This window comes from Denticeps clupeoides, chromosome 3, assembly GCF_900700375.1.
Source record: "Denticeps clupeoides chromosome 3, fDenClu1.1, whole genome shotgun sequence".
Lineage (NCBI taxonomy): Eukaryota > Metazoa > Chordata > Actinopteri > Clupeiformes > Denticipitidae > Denticeps > Denticeps clupeoides.
Window position 1 is genome coordinate 33,516,448 of NC_041709.1, and position 24,590 is coordinate 33,541,037.

Sequence of the window (24,590 nt, forward strand, 5' to 3'; positions counted from 1 at the left end):
ACCATGTTCTTGATACCTTTGCAGGACAACTCAAATGTGGTTCACATGAGTAGAAAAGGAAGGAGAGTGGACCGGGTTGTCATCAAAGTATGGATGACAGATAGACCTCTCAAGATAGTCTTCCATGGTCCTTTGGAACTGCGCTGAGTCTTCAGGGCGTAATGAAAGCTGTGAGAGGGCGAATCTCTGGGTCCAGGAATCCTTGATGATATGCCTTGCTTTGATTGAGGACTGAAAACCAAGAACTGGAGGGCGTCTAGCATGTCTGGAATTCTGGGGATTGGGTACCTGTCTGGTACAGATTTCCTGTTCAGTAGTCACTAGACCTTTACCTGACACAGACGATTGGAGAAGAATAGGGTGATCTTGCGTCTACATTTACAGCATTTATCAGACACCCTTATCCAGAGCGACTTACAATCAGTAGTTACAGGGATAGTCCCACCCGGAGACACTCAGGGATAAGTGTCTTGCTCAGGGACACAATGGTAGTAAGTGGGATTTGAACTTGGGTCTTCTGGTTCATAGACGAGTGTGTTACCCACTAAGCTACTACATTGCTGGACGTTTCAGCAGATCTTGTAAATAATCTTTCACCTCTTGGTGTAGAGGCATTGTGAACCGGTGTGTTATTATGCAGGGTGATGTGCATTTTCAGAGTAGGTATGCAGCCTATGTCCTTATCAATATACGCAAAAGCATGACATTCTTCATGTAGCACCTGACGTACAGCCTGTTTCTGTTTTTATTTCATCAAGGTGTCCTAAAATGGTGTGGGGGTCAGGGTGGCATCAACTTTGTGGGTGTTAACAATTGAGACTCTGCATTGGTGTCCCTTAGGGCTCAGTACTTGGTCCTCTCCTCCCTCTACACAAGATCACCTGGTGAGGTCACTTCCTCACATGGGTTATCCTACCACTGCTATACCGACAACACACAACTCATGCTTTCTTTTCCTCCCTCTGATCCACATCCGAGGACATCAACGTGTTTATGGAAACGTGTTTATTGGGAAACTAACGGATGATACTGTGCAGAAAAGGATCATTTCCCAATCAGAAACCATATAAGACTGCGTCACACAATGACAGGAAAGCCATGAAGGAGGCGAAGCAGCGCTACGGGAAGAAACTAGAGTCACAACTCGAACAGAGTGACTCTAGGAGCCTGTGGCAGGGACTAAGGACAATAACGGACTTTAAAGCACCAACATCCGGTATGACAAACGCGGATGTGTCTCTGTCAGACGAGCTGAACAAATTCTATGCTCGCTTCGAAGCTGAAGCTAAAGACGCCAGGTAGGCACTGCCAGCACTGAGAACGCGTTCATCATCCCCGAGCACAAGAGAGTTAATATCAGGAAAGCAGCAGGACCAGATGGCATCTCAGGTAGAATCATGCTCAGAGCCTACACAGACCAGCTAGCACCTGTGTTCACAGAGATATTCAACCTCTCTTTCTCTTAGTTGGTGATCCCCACATGCTTCAAGGAGTCCATAATTTTTCTGGTCCCAAAAAAAACCCATCCTGCACCCCTCACCGCTTTGAACGGCTGGTCAGAGACTTCATTATTTCTTCACTAACGGACACACTCGACCCACTACAGTTTGCCTACCGTCCCAACCGATGTACAGATGATGCCAGCTCACATGATGATGCCAGCTCGGGGCAGTGGTGGCCTTGCGGTTAAGGAAGCGGCCCAGTAATCAGAAGGTTGCTGGTTCGAATCCCGATCTGCCAAGGTGCCACTGAGGTGCCACTGAGCAAAGCACCGTCCCCACACACTGCTCCCCGGGCGCCTGTCATGGCTGCCCACTGCTCACTCAGGGTGATGGGATAAATGCAGGACAAATTTCACTGTGTGCACCGTGTGCTGTGCTGCTGTGTATCACATGTGACGATCACTTCACTTCACATCTCCTCCACACAGCTCTCACCCACATGGACATTCGGAAGGGAAATTATGTTAAAATGCTTTTCATCGACTACAGTTCAGCATTTAACACGATAATCCCTTCCACACTCACCACAAAGCTGGAACACCTGGGACTCTTCCTAACTGGGAGACCACAGGCAGTAAGGATGGGCGGACATGTCTCAGCCACCATCACTCTCAGAACTGGAGCCCCCATCAGATTCAAAATACTCATTCTGGCCTACAAAGCCAAACATGGGATAGCCCCATCCTACCTCAGACCCCTTATTATATCTCGTGCTGCACCTTGCACACTCCGACCCTCCAGTACAGCTCGCTAGGTCCCTCCACACTGCAGGTACGAAGAAGACACTTGTCCAGACTCTTCTCTGTCTTGGCCCCTAGGTGGTGAAATTAACGTCAGAACAGCACAGTCACTGAGTATTTTCAAACAGCAACTTAAGAACTTACTTTTTAGAGAATAATTATAGTCTGACTTATGTAAAAAAAATACAAGAGTGAAATAAAATGAGATGTTGTTTGATGCTGTTAAGTGTTCATTGAATAGATTTGTGTGTTTGGGAATATGTAGATAAAGATATCTTCAAAAGGGGGAGACGTCATGTTTGCGTTTACTAGGCATCCGTAATCAGATGTTAAGTTGTTCTACAGAGATACATTTGTTCTACAGAGATATGCATTGCATTAAAGATGTCTAGTACGCGTTCGTCCTTGTGTCCGATCTGCTGATTATAACCATGCATGACAGTTTGGGTCCTAGTGAACCAGAACTGATTACTTCATTGATGGTAACATGAAAGCACATTGTAAGTCACTCTTGATAAGGGCATCTGCCAAATGCATTAAATATGTAAGTGGATATTAGAAAGTTCCAACCTGACCTCAAAACTAAACTAAAACCTCTGTTTCTCCATCATTTGTGACTAAACTACATTATTTTATTGAACCAAGTTGAACAATTTTTTGAAGAAGACTGTTCCATTATTAAAAATAAGCTTAAAGCTTTTTTTGTACTGTTTAAAACAAATTTGTGAAGGAGGCTCAGATTAATCATGTGAATCATTATTAAATTAATTTTAAATTTGTAAGTATGTTGAATTCAGTATTACAATAAAACTTAACCTATTAAAAAGAAAAGCATAACTGACAGCATAACTAATACATGAAATGTACAAATAGTATTGATAAAATGAACACTAATGTTTCGTTTCGTTTTATTTGATGATTATCCAGAGCTTCCGGTCTCACTTGGAGTCGCTTTCTGAAATTGACGAATCTGCTGCCGTGTGTCGAATCTGCTTCTTTTTACATCTGCAGTAAAACCAAGTAAAACACTAACAAGTGCACGCGCGAGTCACCCTGCTGACGTAAATGATCCGTTTTTGGAGTTTTTATGATTTGGGGTTTTGGTAGGTAATTTTATTCCACATAAAATGTAATAAAATGTAGAAACGCGTGTTATTTGGACTGTTTAAAGCGGCGGTCTGGTGAGGGAGGAGCGGGCTGATTTAAACTCGCTCTACACACAGACTCGGGTCAGACTTCAAAATGTTCTTCTGACACTTTTTATTGGTTTTTAAAAAGCTTAAATGTAAGTAGTTTGTGTCCAGCGGGCTGGTGAACAGGTTTAACAGCAACAGATACAGTTATGCTAAAGTAGTTTCACGTTAGCAGCTAAATGCTCATTCAGACTGATGTCTGGGATCATTCACACTTTTAATGTGGAGACTTTTTCTTCACTGTTCTTTATCCAACACATTTCCAACATCACAAATCACATTTAAATAAGAAAACACTCTGCTGTGATTGTCTGTAAAAGACTGCAGCAGCTCACATGAGCTACAAGCCTTTTTATGTGAATAGAGAGAAGCTGGAGTTGGTTGTGTTCGCTGTAAAATTAGCTGCAACTGAGGAATCTCCTGGGAATCATTTATAAAGGTGACTGTGTGTCTTTATGTAATATCAGAAATCTGCTTTGTCCATATTTCCCCTATGGGCTAATCAAACAAATTGGAAAACTGCAAACAAATTTTGTGTTTTCTGCAGAAAATAATTCTAGAATGATTATTGGTGATAAGATCATTGTTGAAAGAACCTTCTGCTTCATTCCAAGGTCCCAAGATGGATCCCAGTCTGTCTCTGTTACCTGCTGATCTGAGGAGTGTAGACCAGAGCAGCACACATGTTAAACCAGAAATATTCACCAGATACCATCACATCTCTGAACTGCGGTAAAATACTGGAACCAACAGGAATTGTTGTGAAGAAAGAGTCAGATGATGAAGAATATCTAGGTGAGTGGAGTTAAAAAGATTGGAGGGGTTTTTAGTGATCTGGATATTAGTAGGAATTTCAGGTCTCTTCTGATAATTATTTTTTTTCTCTATCTGAAATATTGTGGGGATCATCTGGCTTTTGCTGGTTTATGATGAAATTACGTTCATTCTACTTCCAGATTACGGCCCCACCTGTGCTCACTGGGACCTTCAGTACTTTAGAAATTCTTCTGTAACCATTGACACCAGTGTGTTTAGAAACAACAAGATTCTGAAGGTCTTGAGTTTTTTGGTTTTACCCATCATGACATGTTTATAATGAGTCACTTTTTAATCTGTTGTGACTGAATATTAAGGCAGAATTGATTTCTAATTACTGATATATTTCATCTGGTGTCTTGACTTTCCAGGCCTTTTTGCATCTTCCTTAGTTCATAATTTTAATTCTATTTCCACATGTGGTGAGAATTTCATATTAAGAGCACTTTTATAAATACAATATCTTATAAAAGTGAGTACACCTCACACATTTGGTGAACATTTTGTCATATATTTTCTTTGGGACAACAGGGACAACATTTTTTGTCAGTATTTTGTTTGACCGCCATTCTTTCCCAGCACTGGAGTCCCCCTCCCACTCCTCCATGACAACATGATGATTGAGCTGGTGGATTTTAGAGACCATGTGCTCTTCCATCTTTAAGGATGACCCACAGTTCAGGTTCAGGTCTTAAGTAGGCTATTCAAAGGCTTGTATGAAATATGTGACAAGCCTATCCTATTCTGAATACTATTTCGATTCTATATGGAACATAGGAACATTTTTTATGTTTTTCATTCATAAATATGTATATTTTTAATGTTCTTGATAAAACCTGTATATCTATACACTACATAAAGAAATGAACAACCAAATACCCTACTCACAGTAAGTTGGGGATATTGTGTGAGACTTAGTGGACGTCATACATACAGTGTTTGTTTCACTTCAAACATTTTTCAGATAGGGAGGAAATTGTATTGGGGTGATAGACAAACCTCATTTAGTGTTTTCCATGTAATGGTCTCATTATGTACAGATGGGCCTTTTTATATTGGGGCCAATACCAAGACACAACCTTTCCTAACGTGGCATTTCAACATTATGTGGGTATAAAAAGCTGGTATTGTCAGTAAGTCATTCCAAATTGATCATTCAAACAGCCATTAGCACACAATGTCACTTAACGGACAAGCAGCGTCACCTGGCCATGGCGCACATTCAGGTCGGTGGCAGCCAGTCAGATGTTGCTCGTGAACTTGGTGTGCCTCAAAGTGTCATCAGCAGACTTCCATCAAGACATGAACACTGCCAGTAGTTCTGTGACAGACCCAGGAGTGGAGCCCCACGGGTGACAGACTGCAGTGATGACCAGTACATGAAGACCTATGCACTCAGACATTGTTCTGCAACTGCCACAAAGCTGCAGGCCCCTTTTATGAGATGTGAGGGTACTAGGGCTTCCAGACAAACCATTCGCAACCGACTCCACCGCGTTGGTTTGAATGCCAGGTGACCGTTGCAGGTGAGTCCGCTGACTCCAAGACACCACCGTGAACGTTTACAGTGGGCACAAGGACAATGCAGCAGTGGTCTAAAGTGCTGTTCACTGATGAGTGTCGCGTCAGCGTTGCTGGAGAAGGCGAAGTGAGCGATACGCTGAGGTCAACATGGTCCACAGTGTTTGCTTTGGTGGAGGACGTGCAACAATCTGCGCAGACATCACCACTCAGCGCAAAACAGATTTGGTTATTGTACATGGCTCAGTCACTGCACGTTCTTACCTCAGAGACATCATAGAACCCATCAGTTCTGCCAGCACACACCCACACCCAACTTTCTGTTCATGGATGATAATGCTTCACCACCTCGTCACAGCCTGACTTCAGGGAGTTGGAGTGCTTCATATGGTATGGCCATCAATGTCCCCTGACCTGAACCCCATAGAGAACGTCTGGGACCAGTTGAAGCAGAGACTGAATGATCGTACCCCACGTGACCTGGCAGAACTGCGTGTAGCACTTGTGGAAGAGTGGAAGAGTGGAACGCCTCAGAACAACATCATGAGGCTAGTGAGGAACATGAGATGTTGCTCTCATTGCTGTAAATGGTGGAAACACCCAGTTATTGTCAAAATTTTGGAGGTAATAAATATTAAACTAATGAAAATGGTGTTTCTTCTCATACATTGTTAGTAATATCAAAGGGAACTTTTACTTATTTCATTAATATTCAGAGCAAATAGGAAAAAGCACTCATGTAAATAACAATATCCCTAACTTATTGTGAGTAGTGTACATACATTGATAAATGATAAAAAACAAAACGAATAAATTAAAGAAATGTATTTAAACCATTTTGAGCCATACTGAAAAAAGCATTATTCGCTTGCAGAAGTAAAACAAATATATGCACGTTAACTAACTTCAACAGTATTGACCGAGGCAATTAAAATATTCCTATTATAACAACTTGAAAGTGAAGTGATTTTCATTGTGATGTGTCTTCTGCATTTAACCATCACCCATGGTGAGCAGTGGGCAGCCATGACAGCCATGTGACAGCGCTACTGTTTCACAATGACAATCACTTCACTTTCGTCAGTTGCACCTTGTCAGATGGTGATTCGAAGCGGCAACATTCTGATTACGGAGCCGCTTCCTTAACCACTAGGATACCACTACACCTTAAATATGGGGTGATTATGTTTAAAATGCTTTGCTAAAGTAGTCATGCTGCTCACATTAATACAATTTTGAAGCCAATAAGTCCACCGCATCAGCAAGGAGTGTGGGCTGCTGCGTGGTCCGGCGCTGCCAGGGAAGACAGGTCTTGTACCGAATTCGATGGGTTGATTTATTATATTAATAAATATACGATTAATTTCAACACCAACACCCAGGAGCAGCAACACTATCTCCGCCTTTGTGCAAGGAGGACCAGGAGGAGCACTGCCAGAGCCTTTCAAAATGACCTCCAGCAGGCCACAAAAGTGCATGTGTCTGCTCAAACGGTCAGAAACAGACTTCATTAGGGTGGTATGAGGGCCTGACGTCCATCGGTGGGGGTAGTGCTCACAGCCCAACACCCTGCTGCATGTTAGGCATTTGCCAGAGAACAAGATTGGCAAATTCGGCACTGGTGCCCTGTGCTTTAGTAGTGTATTTGACAGCTGTATACACATTTTAAAATCATTTTACTGTTGGTTTCTTAAAGCACAGTACAATGAAAATGTTCACAGTATATTGCCATTTCCAATTATTGTACCACTGCACACTTTTAATGCAGACACATTTTCAACGCTTTGTCCAACCCACTTTTCAAAACCCACAACCACATTTTGAAAATAAATCATTATGAGGTGATGGGCTGTAATTGTCATTTTCTCTGTTTTTTTTTTCATAGATGTTAAACCAGAAATATCGCCAGATTCCATCACATCTCTTATCTGTGGTGAAATACTAGAACCAGCAGGAATTGATGTGAAGAAAGAGTTGGATGATGAAGAATATTCAGGTGAGTGGAGTTCTGTTCATATAAAGAACTGTATTGACTGTGTTGCTGTGGATAAGCAGATCTTTTACTATCAGTAAACCATGAATAACAAGGGAGACCCACAGATGTTAAACACTAACTACAAATATACTACAGACATAATCAATAGCAGCAATGATGCTCTAGCATCATTACATCTAGCAACAATATTTTTGCTCACTTTGAGGTTATGGATGCAACTACTGAGAACTTGCTGCCCACAGCCGCAGATAATCCAGCAGAGACTGTGATTACTATTTTACACAACAGGCTACGCAGCTCCTCGTCCAGGCAATGGTCATCTCTAAACTCGACTATTGTAACTTCTCTCCTGGCTGGAGCTTCTGCAGTCGCCATAAAACCAAAATATGGCAGCCCCCCTCATCTTCAATCAGCCGAAATACACCCATGTCACGTCTCTTCTCAACTCTCTCCACCGCCTCTTGTAATTCGCTTTGGATTAAAGCATCTGCCAAGTAAAGTAAAGTAAAGTAACCGGAACATAATAAAATCATGTTTTAAATCATCTGATTTGTTTTCATTCGGAACTGACAGCCTCTTCGCCACAGCTGACCGCGCATTTACATTACGATGGGCTGTGCAACGTCCCACCTCAACTGGAAAAACATGTAGTGAGCTGCAGCGCCATAAATGTGAATTATATGAAATTTCGTGTTTTACAACGGATTCCCTTTTATTTGTTAGATTCTGCGATTCCGTCTGCATTTGGGAAATCATAGGGCCCTACTGTAGTCAAAAGGTTTTCCAAATTATTTGATACAACAACATTTATTTCTTATATAGCCCAAAATTACATACAGTATGTCTCAATGGGCTTTGACAGGCCCTACAGTTGACACCCCAACACCCTTCTGCACACAAGGAAAAACTCCACACAAAAAAAACTGTAGGAGAGAGAAAAAAGAAAGGAAGAAACATTGAGAAGGAGTGATACAGAGAGGGGCGCCCTTCCAGGGTAGAGTGAGCCTGCAAATGGTGTCAGTGCAGGGTTGGGGATGATTTGTCCAATAAGAGAAAATGTCCTACAGTTGTAGAGGTAGAAAAGTCCAAAGTGTAGTATACCTGTCCATGTTTGGAGGTACAATGCAGAGTAGGTTTTAGTCCAGTGCCATAGTGTGCATTAAGTGTCCATTATGATGCTACTGGTCCATTTGAAGATCCCTGAAGCTCTAGTTGTTATGGTGGTGGAGGCTGTGGTGACCCTCCTTTCATGCTGAGTCATCTTTTAGCAGTTGCCAGGAACCAGGATTTATCTGGTGGTCTCTTCACTGGAGTCTACTGGTGGTCTGCGCACTTGATTCAGTGCCTTGGAGAGAACAAACAGAAGCAGCGGCAGACGGTGGCATCGAACAACTGATACTGAAATATGTGGTAATAGTGGTATATTGGTGCTACAGTGGCCCGGTACCCTAACTAGGACAGCCTAACTAGGGTGAATTTTACACTGTCTGTTCTTAACAGGGTGACTGTGTGATAAAGTGGACTTAATAATTGACACTGTGTCTGGAACTTTAACAGAAGGCCAGATAAAACAGCTGGAGTTTACTCATGTACCTTCTAGAGCAGGGCTGTCAAAGTGAAATGGACAGGGGGCCAAATGAAAAATTGAGGAACAAGTCATGGCCGAGTCATGAGTGAATGGCTTGGACTGATCGAATGTTCATTGAAAAAAAATTAAATGACCGCATATAGTCTAGTGATCCCCATTAAACAGTCTGAAAACCTAAAAATATATTACTATATGATCAAATAAATAAATAAATAAATAAATTCTTATGGCTCTGTCAGTAAATTTTAATTTTCAACAGGGACAAAAGCTTTATGTAAAAATCCCCAAAACATGGAACATTAAATGAATGAAGCGGTATTATTCAAGGCACCATCAGTATTACTTCTCAGGGAAATAGCAAAAATGGCCTAAATTTACTTCAAAGAAATAAATAATATCAGCAATTTTCTACAATCCACTCAACTGAAATATTTTTAAAACAAATTGGATTGAAATTGAAATACAATAATAAAGTGCAAAAATCTATTAACATGAAACATTTTTTTCTTCAAGGAAAAGTCACATGTGGTGTGAAAACAAATATATCACTTTTAAATTGGACAGCTCGTCCACACGCTCAGCAATGATGTTTCTGCTCAGGCTCACTTTGCCTGAGTTGCCTTTTGTCTGGGCAAACTTCGTCACAAACTTTTAGCATACAGTTTTTAACAAAATCCCCCTCAGTGAATGGCCAGGCTGATTTAGCGATCTCTTCTGCCAAAATAAAACTGGCCTTGACAGCAGCCTCGCTTTGTGATTTGGCTTTTCTGAACAGAGCCTGCCGAGATTTGAGGCCTCGTTTTAATTCCTCCACCTTCTGTAGCCTCTGTTCCATGTCCATATCCTTGTCTTTGTCCTCGTGTTTTGTCTCATGATGCCGTCTCAGATTAAACTCTTTCATCACCGCCACACTTTCTCCACACAAAAGACACACAGGTTTTCCAGCTACCTCCGTGAACATGTACTCCAACTCCCACCTTGTTTTAAAAGTCCGGTTCTCAGTGTCCACCTTCCGTTTTGCCATTTTTTAAGGGTAGGCTATCTGAAAGTTGACTTTTGAAGTGATGCTAATGCCCGCTGATGAATAATGAAAGGAAGTGGCCTCCCGCTCGGAGCGCCACCGTTGAATTGTGGGAAATGTAGTGCGTTGGCGCGTGTAAAGTACCTGGATGCTGCTGGCGTGCAGTGACCTGCGGGCCAGTTCTAATAATAGAAAAACCCCTCTCGCGGGCCGAATGTGGCCCGCGGGCCTTGACTTTGACAAATGTGTACTAGAGCAAATGGTAATGCATTGCTGTAATCTAACCTTTAATCAAAATTTAAGTAATCAAAATTTTTAAGGTGTAATGTGTTAATTCTAGACATTTGGTTACTTGGTTGAGTTCAGCGGGGGCTGTCGGTGAGTTGATCAGCATTGATAAATCTGGTAGGGTATTAAAAAACCTCTGCGCTGTACTTGATGTAATGGTCTGTTTGTCTCTATAGTGAAAGGAGTGGATTTTATTGTGTTTAAGATATATTTTAAAAGCAATAAGGAAATGATCTGAGATTATTTCAGATTGCGGAAGAGTCTTCTATATTTAAAGCAAAGGTCAGTATAGGGCAGCATCCCATGTAAGGAATCCTAGACAGCCCTCTCCCCAGCCACCTCCACCAACTCCTCCGGCAGGCCAGCAAGGCGTTCCAGACTGGATATATAATTTCTCCAGCGTGTCCTGGGTCAACCTGGGGGCCTCCTGCCAGCAGGACATGCCCGAAACACCTCCCCACTTAAGGCAGGACCTCTCTCCCGACCCGGAGTCGGCAAGCCACCCTATTTCGGCACCCTTCACACTCTGCTGCGAACCTACCCAGCAAGAGCTGAAGGTCAGAGCCTGATAAAGCTAGGAGGACCACATCATCTGCAAAAAGCAGAGATGAGATTCTCCTGCCACCAAACTGGACACCCTCCACAACCACGGCTGCTCCAAGAAATTCTGTCCATATTGGTTATGAACAGAACCGGTGACAAAGGGCAACGCTGGCGGAGTCCAAACCTCACCGGGAACAGGTTCTACTTACTGCCGGCTATGCGGACCAAACTCACGCTTTCTCTGGTACAGGGACTGAATGGCCCTTAACAAAAGGCCATCCACCCCATACTCCTGGAGAGCCCTCCATAGGGTGTCCATAAGCCTTCTCCAAATCCACAAAACACATGTGGATTGGTTGGGCAAACTCTCATGCCCCCTCCATCACCCCAGCAAGGGTAAAGAGCTGTTTGTGACAAAACCCCTGTTTAAAATGTCATGTAATTTGATTAATCAGGTTCAAACATGTCTTTGATGGCTTTAAATTGGTTGTTTTTACAGATCAAGAAAGCAAATTCGCTGATCAGAGATGTAAAGAGGAAACTGGAGAAGAGTATGACAGCAGTTTAAGAGAAGTGAAGATCCCTGAAACACGACAGAGAAACTATTCTAAAGAGAAGCCTTACCGTTGTTTACAATGTGGGAAGAGTTTTACACAAGCATCACACCTTATAACTCACAAGAGGACACATACTGGAGAGAAGCCCTACCAGTGTGTACAATGTGGGAAGAGTTTTGCACAAGCAGGAACCCTTAAAATACACAAGAGGACACATACTGGAGAAAAACCGTACCAGTGTGTCCAATGTGGGAAGAGTTTTGCACGAGCAGCAAACCTTAAAATACACAAGAGGACACATACTGGAGAGAAACCCTACCAGTGTATACAATGTGAAAAGAGTTTTTCCTATGCATCACTGCTTAAAAGACACAAGAGGACACATACTGGAGAGAAGCCCTACCAGTGTGTTCAATGTGGGAAGGGTTTTGCAGAAGCAGGAACCTTTCAAATACACAAGAGGACACATACTGGAGAGAAACCCTACCAGTGTCTTCAATGTGGGAAGAGTTTTTCACGAGTATCAAACCTTATAACACACAAGAGGACACATACTGGAGAGAAGCCCTACCAGTGTGTACAATGTGGGAAGAGTTTTGCAGAATCAGGAATCTTTAAAATACACAAGAGGACACATACTGGAGAGAAGCCCTACCAGTGTGTACAATGTGGGAAGAGTTTTACACAAGCATCACACCTTATGACTCACAAGAGGATACATACTGGAGAGAAGCCCTACCAGTGTGTACTATGTGGGAAGAGTTTTTCAGGTGCATCACTGCTTAAAAGACACAAGAGGACACATACTGGAGAGAAGCCCTACCAGTGTGTACAATGTGGGAAGAGTTTTACACAAGCATCTCACCTTATAACTCACAAGATGACACATACTGGAGAGAAGCCCTACCAGTGTGTCCAATGTGGGGAGAGTTTTGCACGAGCATCAAACCTTAAAAAACACAAGAGGACACATTCTGGAGAAAAACCAGATATTATCCCACCTGTGAATTGGGTTGAAACAGTGGAAGTAACAGTGGATGAAGAGAATCAGGACTTGGATTATGTGATTCACTCAGGTGAGTTCAATAAAATTAAGCATTTCAGATATTGGGTGATTATTTCATATACACAAATACACATTTTTCCTACAGATTGGAATAGTGACACAGCATTTTATACATTCAAAAATATTATTCAGGAAAGGGCCTGCATATGCAGCCTTCATGTTCCACAGTCCAGGTTTTGGTTTTTATTAAGGCCTTGTTCACATGGACGTCTGAACCAGTTTGGTCCGTCTGGTGTTCATGGATTTAGGTGAGTGCAAACTGTAATCTGACTGTTTCTCTGCTCATTGAAGCAAATCAATGCATCCACATGGGAGTACAGAAATACCAGGCCCGAGTGAAATATTGTGCTTTTATTTACAGTGAGTAGTGAACAACCAACCAAACCTAAAGTGCTATATACAACACCAACACAACAATCCACAGGAGAACAGCTCCATGAAAGGAGAGACGATACAAATTAGTGCTGCAACTATTGAATATTTTTGGAATCCAGTATTCAGGTAGTTTTTTCATTGATTAATCGAGTAATTGGACAAAATCATACTTTGGCATTTTTAAACAACTCTATAAATAGTGTGTTTTGCAACATGAAAATCCTATTAAAGCAATGAGCAAGCAATTGGCTGTTGTTCCTCAAAAAAAAGATCAAAGCTTAAAACCTTTGGGTTACTGACTCCAGAACTAGGCTCATTTAATCAATCTTTCTGTGTACCCCCAGAAAGATTGCAATAGCCCATCTGTATAAAGGTATAAGAGTATAAAGGTACAAAATAGAAAATATATATAAACAATTCAAGTATTACTAATAATCCAACTTACACAATAGAGTTCAGTTTCTAGTTGTATCCAGATGAGTTAGGTAGGTAGAATGTACTGTGTACACTGTACAAAACATTGATTTGTGCAACAAATGCTATAAATATTTTATGCTAATTAATGTAGATTTGTCCATCTGCTGCATTTATTATTATTACCTTATTTATGGGGAAGGCGTGTTTTGAGATGTAAACTATCTGTGTGTGTGTGTGTGTGTGTGTGTCTGTGTGTGTGTGTGTGTGTGTGCGTGTGTGTGAGAGATGAATTACATGAGTGAGATCTTGGTGTATTTGCTCTCTTGCTACTTGTCATGCCTCGTCACTATTGACTCATAACACAAATAATTACAAATAATGTATGTTCTAAGAACCGCTAATGTTAGTTAGCAATCATAAAAATACAATACCTTGTAGAAGCTTTGAATCCGCCTTGAGAAGTGCGATTTACGTGAGGAGGCTTTCGGTTAAGATGCTGTAGCACTGACGAAGTACTATTAAGTTAAGCCAGGTCTGTTTTACAGTGTATACACAGTGTATCAGCAACTCTACTACAATCCCAAACTCCAAAACTCTCCTCTCGCTTCATCCTCCTCCAGGAATATTAGTGGTTCGCTACATAACAATGCCTTTGAATGTTGGAAAGCCTGTTGACAGTCCTCAGACCATTATATACTCACTTTCTTTCTTAAGTAAGTTAGTAAGCGACAATGTAACATCTGCAAAGTTGTGACCAAACCCTTGATAATAACCATCCCCCAAAATCTACGCAACTCCCTTCAAGTGGTAGACATAGGTGTCATGATCTGGTCCGAAAAGGGGTTACCGGACCGGAGTTTCACTGTTGTCCTGTGTAATGTTCCCTAATCGTTTTCACCTGTGTCAAATGTATAAAGCTGCCCTGTTCGTTTCTGTTCGCCGTCAGGTCTTTAATGTTATGTTCCGTGTTCACCAGTGTCAACGTCTCGGATGTCTCCCCTGTCCTGTGATTCACCATTAAACCCCTGTTTCGTGATGTCAGGTGATAGCGTCCTTCATTCCTCGTCACTCTTCGTCCTGCTCTCCGTTCACCTGCCTCGTCATGCCTGCATGGACGTGACAGAACATGACAACAATGAAACTCTGGTCCGGATCCCGGACCGGAGTAACCCAATTTCGGACCGGATCGTGACAGTACGAAATTCGGAGTTAGCTAAAATCTTGGCTTTAAGTGGACGTACTTGCCCCGACCCAGCAGATTTTCACATTTTGCGCAGACTCTAATCGTGTAAATACGGTACGCAGCGTCTCTACATGTTAAGGCCAAGTTCTGGAATACACAATAACATCATTGAGATAAGCTTCACAGTTTGACACATTGGCTAAAACTTTATTCATTAAACGTTAAAAAGTAGCAGGCACGTTTCTCAGACCAAAAGGCATCACAGTACAGTATATTGCAAAAAATTGTGTGAGGTTACAAAGGCCAAAATCTCTGCAGCTCTGGGTGTCAGCGGCACCTGCCAGTAGCCCTTCAAGAGGTCAAGCTTACTGACAAAGTGAGCGCAGCCAACCTTGTCCACACAATCCATCCAAGGCAGCGGAAAGGAATCAGGCATTCACCTTCCGATAATCAGTACAGAACCTGAATGTACCGTCCGGTTTAGGAACCAATATGCATGGAGAAGAGTTTCATCCCACTCTTTCTTTGTTTCTACACATTACACACAAAACATGGACTTGAAAGCGCTCCAGAGCTCCTTGACTCTCTGAATGATAGGCAATGGAGAGCTCTGAGAGGAGCTCAAACAATCGTGACAAAATTAGAACCTTGGTCTGTTTGTACCACCTTAGGTAAGCCAAAAGTAGAAAAGAACCGAATCAGTGCTTTAATGATCGTTTTCGTTTTCAATGAACGGAGAGGAATAACCTCAGGGCAACAACATTTACATTTACATTTACAGCATTTATCAGACGCCCTTATCCAGAGCGACTTACAATCAGTATTTACAGGGACAGTCTCCCTGGAGCAACTCAGGGTTAGGTGTCTTGCTCAGGGACACAATGGTAGTAAGTGGGATTCGAACCCGGGTCTTCTGGTTCATAGGCGAGTGTGTTACCCACTAGGCTACTACCACCAACAAGTAGCAGCACACATGATTGTCAATAAAAACGGATTTCCAGCCTTTGTCTTTGGCAAAAGACCTACACAGTCTAATACGTATGTCACACTCAAATGGTTCTCCAATCACTGGGATAGGCTGAAGTGGAGCTGGTGGAATGACCTGATTTGGCTTCCCTGCCAACTGGCAAGCATGGCATGCACGACAATGTTCGACCACGTCCGATTTGAGGCCCGGACAGAAGATATAACGTAATATGCAATCATATGTTTTCTTAAAGCCTAAATGACCCAAAGTCAACACATGCTCCCAGCTGATGAACCGCACTCTGTTGTGAAGTCCATTTACGCATGAGCACCGTGTCATCCCAATAATACTCTACAGACTGAAGTGTCGTCCTTCGTCACGGCAGCTGAACGGCACTTCGCTAATGACGGATCTTGGTTCTGCTCACGTACAACCTTTGCTTTGTCAACTGAGAGTGTTAACTTACAGTCAGTACCTTCGCCCCCATCCCCCAGAGACGGATCTTCAGGGTTTGACACCGCCGTTAGGGACGTAGAGCTTTCAGACCTGTGATCTGGAGACAAGAAAGAGTCAGACAGAAATCATGAAATTTTCGTGGCTGAGCTTTCATAACCGCACAAGCAGGAAATGTAACGTGTTCTGAGAGGTGTTCTAAGTACTGAGCTAACCAGAGCATTTCTAATCACCTCTGGAGAGGGAAAGATTTGTCCGCCGGCCAAATCATTAACAAGAATAAAGTGAATCCCATTCATGGGTAAATGAGGACGAATAGCGACGTTAGCCCAACCTGGAAATAATTCACTTTCAATATGGACACTGTGCAAGGGAACAGTCATAAGCGTCATATCGAGTCCCTGCACTAGCACATCATAGCCACAATAAGTGTCGTCCGAAAAGTGTAAGCAGGAATCCAAAATAAAAGATTATGCTGTGCCCGTGTCACGCAATTATTTAATTGCCACACGTTCTTTTCCAGACTCGCCCAACAATGTGACCTCTTCATATTTTCAAAGACCCCAGAAACGCTGCCGATACGCTTCCGGTACGAGTTCATAGGCATTTAAAATAGCAGTTTTCACTACTCCATAATGTAGACTCTGGGCTATGGTCAGCGTGGAATACACGTCCTGTGATTTCACGGTCAACACACAATGCAACAACACTTGAAGGAGAAAAAAAATCTTTCCTACAATATCATCCCTTCAGTAAGTCATGGTGGTGGCAGAATCATGCTGTGGGGATGTTTTTCAGCTGCATGAACTGGGAGACTAGTCAGGGTAGAGGGAAAGATTACTGCACCTATGTGCAGTGTCATCCTGGATGAAAACCTGAACCAGAGCGCTCTTGAACTCAAACTCCGGCAATGGTTAATTTTTCAGATGGACAACGACCCTAAGCACACAGCCAAGATATAAAAGGAGTGGCTTCAGGAAAACTCTGAATGTCCTTGTGTGGCTCAGCCAGAGCCAAGACTTGAATCCAAGTGATCTCTGGAGAGATCTTAAAATGGCTGTACGCTGACTTTTCCAATCCAACCTTATGGAGCTAACAGGAATTGGCCAAACTGGCCAAGGATAGGTGTGCCAAGCTATCAACCTGTCAATGCTTATGTGTTGTGCATGTGATTTCTCTGTGTTTTTATTTTTAATACATTTTCCAAAAAACTTCAAGTAAGCTTTTTTGGGCAGTGGTGGCCTAGTGGTTAAGGAAGAAGCCCCGTAATCTTTAATTTTAAACAAAACTAATCCTGATATCAAACAAAAATAAGACGTTGTAATGTTTTGAGAAGCAGAGACTGTGCTGACCAGCTGGCAGAGGAGTGTCACTAAGGCCCCGTCCACACGGAAACTGCAGTGGTGGCCTAGTGAGGGGCAGTGGTGGCCTAGTGGTAGGAAGCAGCTCTGTAATCTGAATCCTGATCCGCTGAGGTGCCACTGAGCAAAGCACCATCCCCACACACTGCTCCCTGGGCACCTGTCATTGCTGCTCACTGCTCACTCAGGGTGATGGGTTAAATGCAGAGGACGAATTTCACTGTGTGCACTGTGTGCTGTGCTGCTGTGTATCACAATGACCCTTTCACTTTCCGTTCACTTCACTTTAAAAAGGCTTTTCATTTTCTAAAACACGTCCGCACAGAGCTGTTATCTGGAAAGTTTTCATTCACACGGAGATGCAGAGAATGGCTAGGGCGCTGTTTTCTACCAACATCACATCTGTAAGTTACGCTGTAACACATTAGACTAACTTCTTATTTCATTGTTAAACTGCCAATATACGTTGTTGTTCTCCAGCCTTGTCCTTTCATTAGAAATATTGGATTTCTTGTTGACAGATTGCCCCCCAATGCACTGTATTGTGTATATGTATGGTTGTGTCGATGGCCTTGTTTCAGTAGTACTTGTACTTTTGACATAGTTTGTTGCAACACCAATAAAGGGTTTCATCAATCAATCAAAATATAAGGTCACTCCACCTAAAGATCCTGCCAGCTCTATATTAAGATCTTTTGTTAGTAGTCGTGAATAATTCTGGGGTCGCCCTCTTTATTCGAACATTACCTAAATCAGTATATTATTAAAATTAAGCACAATTATTAATAAATTACTGAAATCACTAACAAATAATTAACACTGCCCACTGCTTAGTAAGGGCATTAGACACATTTTGTTGGGAGACTGTTTTTGTCATTGTGATTAACAGCAAAGACAGCACACTCACTGTGAATGAATATTTCACTTCCAATATCCACTTCATTCCTCCCGAAATTTGTCCTGCTTAAAATGTCATGTTTTTTGATTAATCAGGCTCAAACATGTCTATGGTGGTTTATGGTTGTTTGTTTTCACAGATCAGGAAATTAAATTCGCTGAACAGAGTTGTAAAGAGGAAACTGAAGAAAAGTTACACCAGTTCAACAAGTATGACAACAGTTTAAGACAAGTGAAGATCCTTGAAACAGGACAGAGAAACCATTCTAAAGAAAAGCCTTACAAGTGTGAAACGTGTGGGAAGAGTTTTACACGAGTATCAAACTTTAAATCTCACAAGAGGACGCATACTGGAGAAAAGCCCTACCAGTGTGTACAATGTGGGAAGAGTTTTACACGACCAGGAACCCTTAAAATACACAAGAGGACACATACTGGAGAAAAGCCCTACCAGTGTGTACAATGTGGGATGAGTTTTTTATATGCATCATACTTTAAAAGACACAAGAGGATACATACTGGAGAGAAGCCCTACCAGTGTGTACTATGTGGGAAGAGTTTTTCATATGCATCACTGCTTAAAAGACACAAGAGTATACATACTGGAGAGAAGCCCTACCAGTGTGTACAATGTGGGAAGGGTTTTGCAGAAGCATCATTGCTTAAAATGCACAATAGGACACATACTGGAGAGAAGCCCTACCAGTGTGTACAATGTGGGAGGAGTTTTACACGAGCATCACACCTTATCACACACAAGAGGACACATACTGGAGAGAAGCCCTACCAGTGTGTAGAATGTGGGAAGAGCTTTGCACGAGCATCAAACCTTAAAAGACACAAGAGGACGCATCCTGCAAATATCTACCAGTGCACTCTTTGCTCTAAAGACTTTAGAACATCAGGTCAACTCAAACATCATCAACATTCACATACTGAAGAAAAGGCTGACAAGCGTACAGAGAAGAAATTGAAGAAATCAGATATCATCACACCTGTGAATTGGGTTGAAACAGTGGAAGTAACAGTGAAAGATGAGAAGCAGGACTTGGATGATGTGATTCACTCAGGTGAGTAGAATAAAATTAAAGTATTTCAGATATTGGGTGAATTTCTGTAAATGTCTATTACATACGCGCAAATACACATTTCCCAGACTGTAATAGTGTGATGGAGCATTTTATACTTTCAGAAATATTATTCAGGAAAGGTGTTTTTCTGGTGTTCATGGCATTAGGTGAGTGCAGACTGATCTGACCATTTCTCTGCTTATTGAATCAAGTTCAAGTTCCAATTTATTTTGATATAAGCAAATCAATGCATCCACATGGGTGTTCAGCATCAGCGTTTAGTTAGCTGTGTGTTTAGATGGTGTGAAATAAACACTGCATGCCCTGTTTTATTTCAGTCTATTTCTAACAGACGTTAAACAGCATCAAGCAAACACCAGTGAAACGCCAATCGAAGGTGGCTTCAAAACACTGCAGAAATGCAGATGGTGTTCAGAGGGCATTTATTTTAGGCATTCATTTCCAACCCTTTATTCAAAAACAGAACCAAAATCTTTAGAAAGTGCACAAACATGTTGCTCCTTGAGCTGTTATAATAATAATAAAATCAAATAAAAATGGACTAACACAAAAAACATATACATGTATGCTTTGCATCTGCCAAATAAATACTTTTTTTTATATAAAGTGCCACCTAAGCTAAATAATTTATAAACGATAAATAACGATTAAAAACGATAAATAATTTATAAAAAAATAAAGAACAATACAAATCAGAAAATTTAACAGGATTTGTTTGAATGTCAGAACTTGTTCTCTACACTACACTGCAGATGCACACACTCACAAACTCTCACACTGACACACACACACACACACACACACTGCAAAAAATGATTTTCTAACTTAGTAGTTTTGTCCTGATTTCAGTCCAAATCTCTAAAAAATCTTAAATCAAGATACATTTACTAGACACATGAAACAGCATAAGAAATGATGTCTTGTTTTCTGAAAAAACATCTCAAAATTAAGTGATTGTTTGTTATCTGCCAATGGGGTAAGAAAACTAATCTTAATGAGATATAATCTCAAACAGAAGTTTTAAGCATCACTTAATTTTCTCATGCCATTTTTCTTGTCTAGTAATCTTGATTTAAGATTTTTTAGATATTTGGACTGGAAACGAGACCAAATTACTAGGTAAGAAAAGCTTTTTTTGCAGTGTAGCTATACATGACAACAGATTGAAAAATGAATGGTCCAAAAAAGGCTAGTGAATAAAAACATGTCTTTAGTCTTTTAATGCAAAGTAACTATAGCAGCCCTGCTTTACTACTGTTATTAACGAGTTAAACACCAGCACCAGGGAAATTACGTTCCTCACTTCAAAACAGAACAAAAGTAGGATTCTGTAGCGACTTACCCTGCTGCTGATCTCCCTTCTTCCTCCTCAAACACTCCAACATGTTTGCGTTTCAGGTGCAGGATCATTGCCGTGGTGGTACCGTGCCATGGCCGTGCCTCTACCTCCGCTTGTTTTTTTTTTGTTTTTTTTTTGCTCCGCGCTGTCTATGAGGCGTAATTTCTACCGCTTGTATCCGTGATCTCGTTCTTTCGGTAATTACTCAAAGCTCATGATCATAGGCGAGGATTGGGACGTAGATCGATCGACTTTCTGGCTCAGCTCCCTCACCCTCGGTACCGCTCAACCTCTCCCACAAGCTCCAGCTCCTTCCCTGCCAGAGAGGTGACGTTCCATGTCCCAATGGCCAGTTTCCTTGTTCAGGGAATCGGACCGCCAAAGGTCCCGCCTCGGTCTGCCACTTGGACCTTTGCAACGGACCCTTCATGCTCCTCCTGCGGGTGGTGGGCCCACAGTTGGATGAGCCCATGTATCCGGTTCAGGCTGGGCCCAGCCGGGCCCAATGGGTTAAAGCCCGGCCACTAGATGCTCACTCACAGGCCACAACCCCAGGCCTGGCTCCAGGGTGGGACCCCGGTAACCCTCCGGGTTGGGTACTCTGACTGTTGTTTCTTCCATGAAAGATCTTCTGAACTGTTCTTTGTCTCACCCTTTACGTAAGAATAATTTGTCAGAGGAGACCCTACCATGGACACCAGACAACGTAGATCCTAGGGTCAAACTCCTCCACCACGATAAGGTGATGGTTCAAGGAGGAGGTCGCATTTAAATTGACTTATAAAAGTATACACCGTAATATATACTGTCTATGGTTAAATTTATATGGCTATATTAATTTTATTCTTTATTGCAAAGTTATAGTTGGGGGTTCAAATCCCAAAGGTGCCAATTACGTCCCATTTTGCAAGGGACTGTGCCCAAATTCTGTTACGCTTTCATGGCTGCCCACTGCTTACTAAGGACACACAGCAAGGACAGCACACTCACTGTGAATGAATGTTTCTTTTTCAATATCCACATGATTTCTCACTAAATGTGTCCAAGACACATTTGCTTAAAATGTCATGTCATTTGATTAATCATGCTCAAACATGTCTATGGTGGCTTATGGTTGCTTGTTTTCACAGATCAGGAAATGAAATTTGATGATCAAATGTGTAAAGAGGAAACTGAAGATATTTTGCACCAGTTCGACAAGTATGACAACAGTTTAAGACAAGTGAAGATCCTTGAAACACAACAGAGAAACTATTCGAAAGAGAAGCCTTACCAGTGTGAAGAGTGTGGGAAGAGTTTTACGCGAGCACCAGACCTTAAAAGACATCAGAAGATACATACAGGAGAAAAGCCCTACCAGTGTGTGCAATGTGGGAAGAGATATTCATGTTCATCAACCCTTAAAAGACACAAGAGGACACATACTGTAGAAAAGCCCAATCAGTTTGTACAATGTGGGAAGAGTTTTACACAAGCATCACTCAAATGTAATGAACGTCTACATACCGATGATAAGCTCTATAAGTGTAAAGCAGTTGTCAAACTGAAAAAATTAGATATCACCACACCTATACATTGTGGTGACATACTGGAACCAACAAGAATTGTTGTGAAGAAAGAGTTGGATGATTAAGTCTATTCCAGTGAGTTAAGTACAAATGATGGTAGGGGCCTGTGAAATAGATATCAGTCAGAATTTTAGGAGTGACTATGTTCTGTAGGAGGTAAATATGTAATGTATAAATAAATATATCAGAATGGCACACATTCTACTATAGATTCTCAGATACTAATTTGTCCCTCCAGGAATTTGCAATGAAGCGCAGCTCTTCCTACATTTTTTTGTAACTCAAACAAACTCAGTTTTATTTCCATTTTAATGAACATGCAGACAATGCTGCTCGTTTACCCTCCAAATTTTCTACTTTGATTAAAGTGCAAAATGCCAATATTTTTCACTGACTTGCTGAGTTCCTGGAGGGACTGACATACAAACTTGCATATAGTGCATCTGGAAAGTATTCATAGTGCATCACATTTTCCACATTTTGTTATTTTACAGCCTGGTTAAATTTTTTTTTTCCTCAGAATTCTATACCCCATAATAACAACGTGAAATACTTTGGCAATACTTTGGTTTTGGCAAATTTATTAAAAATAAAAAAATTAAGAAATCACAGAAATGTTCAGAGCCTTTGCTCAATACTTTGTCGATACACCTTAGGCAGCAATTACAGTATTTTTGAATATGATTTCACCAAGCACACCTATCCATGGCCAGTTTCCCCCTTTCATTCCCCTCTTTGTGTGTCCTTCTGAAAGATGAACTGTTGCCTCAGTCTGAGTTCAAGAGCACTCTGGTGCAGATGTTCATCCAGGATGTTTCTGTACATTTCTTCAGTCATCTTTTCCTCTATCCTGACTAGTCTTCCAGTTCCTGCAGCTGAAAAATATCCCCCCAGCATGATGCTGCCACCACCATGCTTCACTGTGGGGACTGTATTACCCTGGTGATGAGCGATGCCTGGTTTGCTCCTGGCATTCATACCAAAGAGTTCAATTTTGCTTCTCATGGTCTGAGAGTCCTTCAGGTCCCTTTTGGCCAACTCTCTAGGCGGGCTGCCTTTTCAGTAAGGAGTAGCTTCCGTCTGGCCATTCTACCATACAGGCTGGATGGGTGGATTGCCGCAGAGATGGTTGTCCTCCTAAAGGGTTATTTTCTGTCCACAGAGGACTTCTGGAGCTTTGATAAAGTGAACATTGGATTCATGGTCACTTTCCTGACTAAGAATGTTCCCCCTTGATCGTTCACGTTAGGTGGCCGGCCAGCTCTAGAAAGAATCCTGGTGGCTTCTTAAACATATGGATGGTGGAAGCCACTGTGCTCATTGGGACCTTCAAATCAGGAATTTTTCTGTAACCTTCCCCAAATTTGTGCCTGGAGACAATCCTGCCTTGGAGGTCTACAGACAGATTCTTTGACTTCTTGCTTGGTTTGTGCTCTGACGTGAACTGTGGGACCTTATATAGACAGGTATGTGCCTTTCTAATCACATTCAATCAAATGTTTTTTCACACAGATAGACTCCAGTTAAGCTGCAAGGATGAGCAGGGGAAACATGATGCACCTGGGCTTGGTTTTGTGCTTCATGGCAAAGGCTGTGAATACTTATGCACATGTACTTTCTTGTACTTTCTCAATTTTTATTTTTAATAAAAAAAAATTGGAATAGGGCTGTAACATGAATTTGGAAAAAGTAATGCACTGTAAATGCATTACTGTAGGGTGGTAGTAGCCTAGTGGGTAACACACTCGCCTATGAACCGGAAAACCCAGGTTCAAACCCCACTTACCATTGTGTCCCTGAGCAAGACACTTAACCCTAAGTTGCTCCAGGGGGACTGTCCCTGTAACTACTGTAAGTCACTCTGGATAAGGGCGTCTGGTAAATGCTGTAAATGTAAATATTTTAAGGATAATTGGGATAGTAATATTTGCAGTGATGTAAAGATTTTGTGTTTTTATTCAAATTCAGCAAGTGCCATGTGTCATATCGCAAAATTGACCTCAGTAATTGCAATACTTTTTCACCCAAATCATGCAGCCTTATTTTCAAAGGGCTCTAACTTCATTGTTGTCCCAAGTTAAGATTTAAAAAAGGGGGATGTACTCACT

General features: G+C 41.8%; 1 protein-coding gene across 1 annotated transcript; it reads left to right on the forward strand.

The window, feature by feature from the left end:
• Window positions 1-4,175: 4,175 nt before the first annotated feature.
• LOC114785830 (zinc finger protein 180-like) lies at window positions 4,176-18,782 on the forward strand (the record flags this gene model as incomplete). The annotated part of the gene is made up of 5 exons (XM_028972461.1): window positions 4,176-4,230; window positions 7,658-7,768; window positions 11,708-12,841; window positions 12,917-13,079; window positions 18,625-18,782. Coding segments are annotated over 5 exons (1,476 nt in total), but the record flags the coding sequence as incomplete, so codon positions are not given.
• Window positions 18,783-24,590: the final 5,808 nt, after the last annotated feature.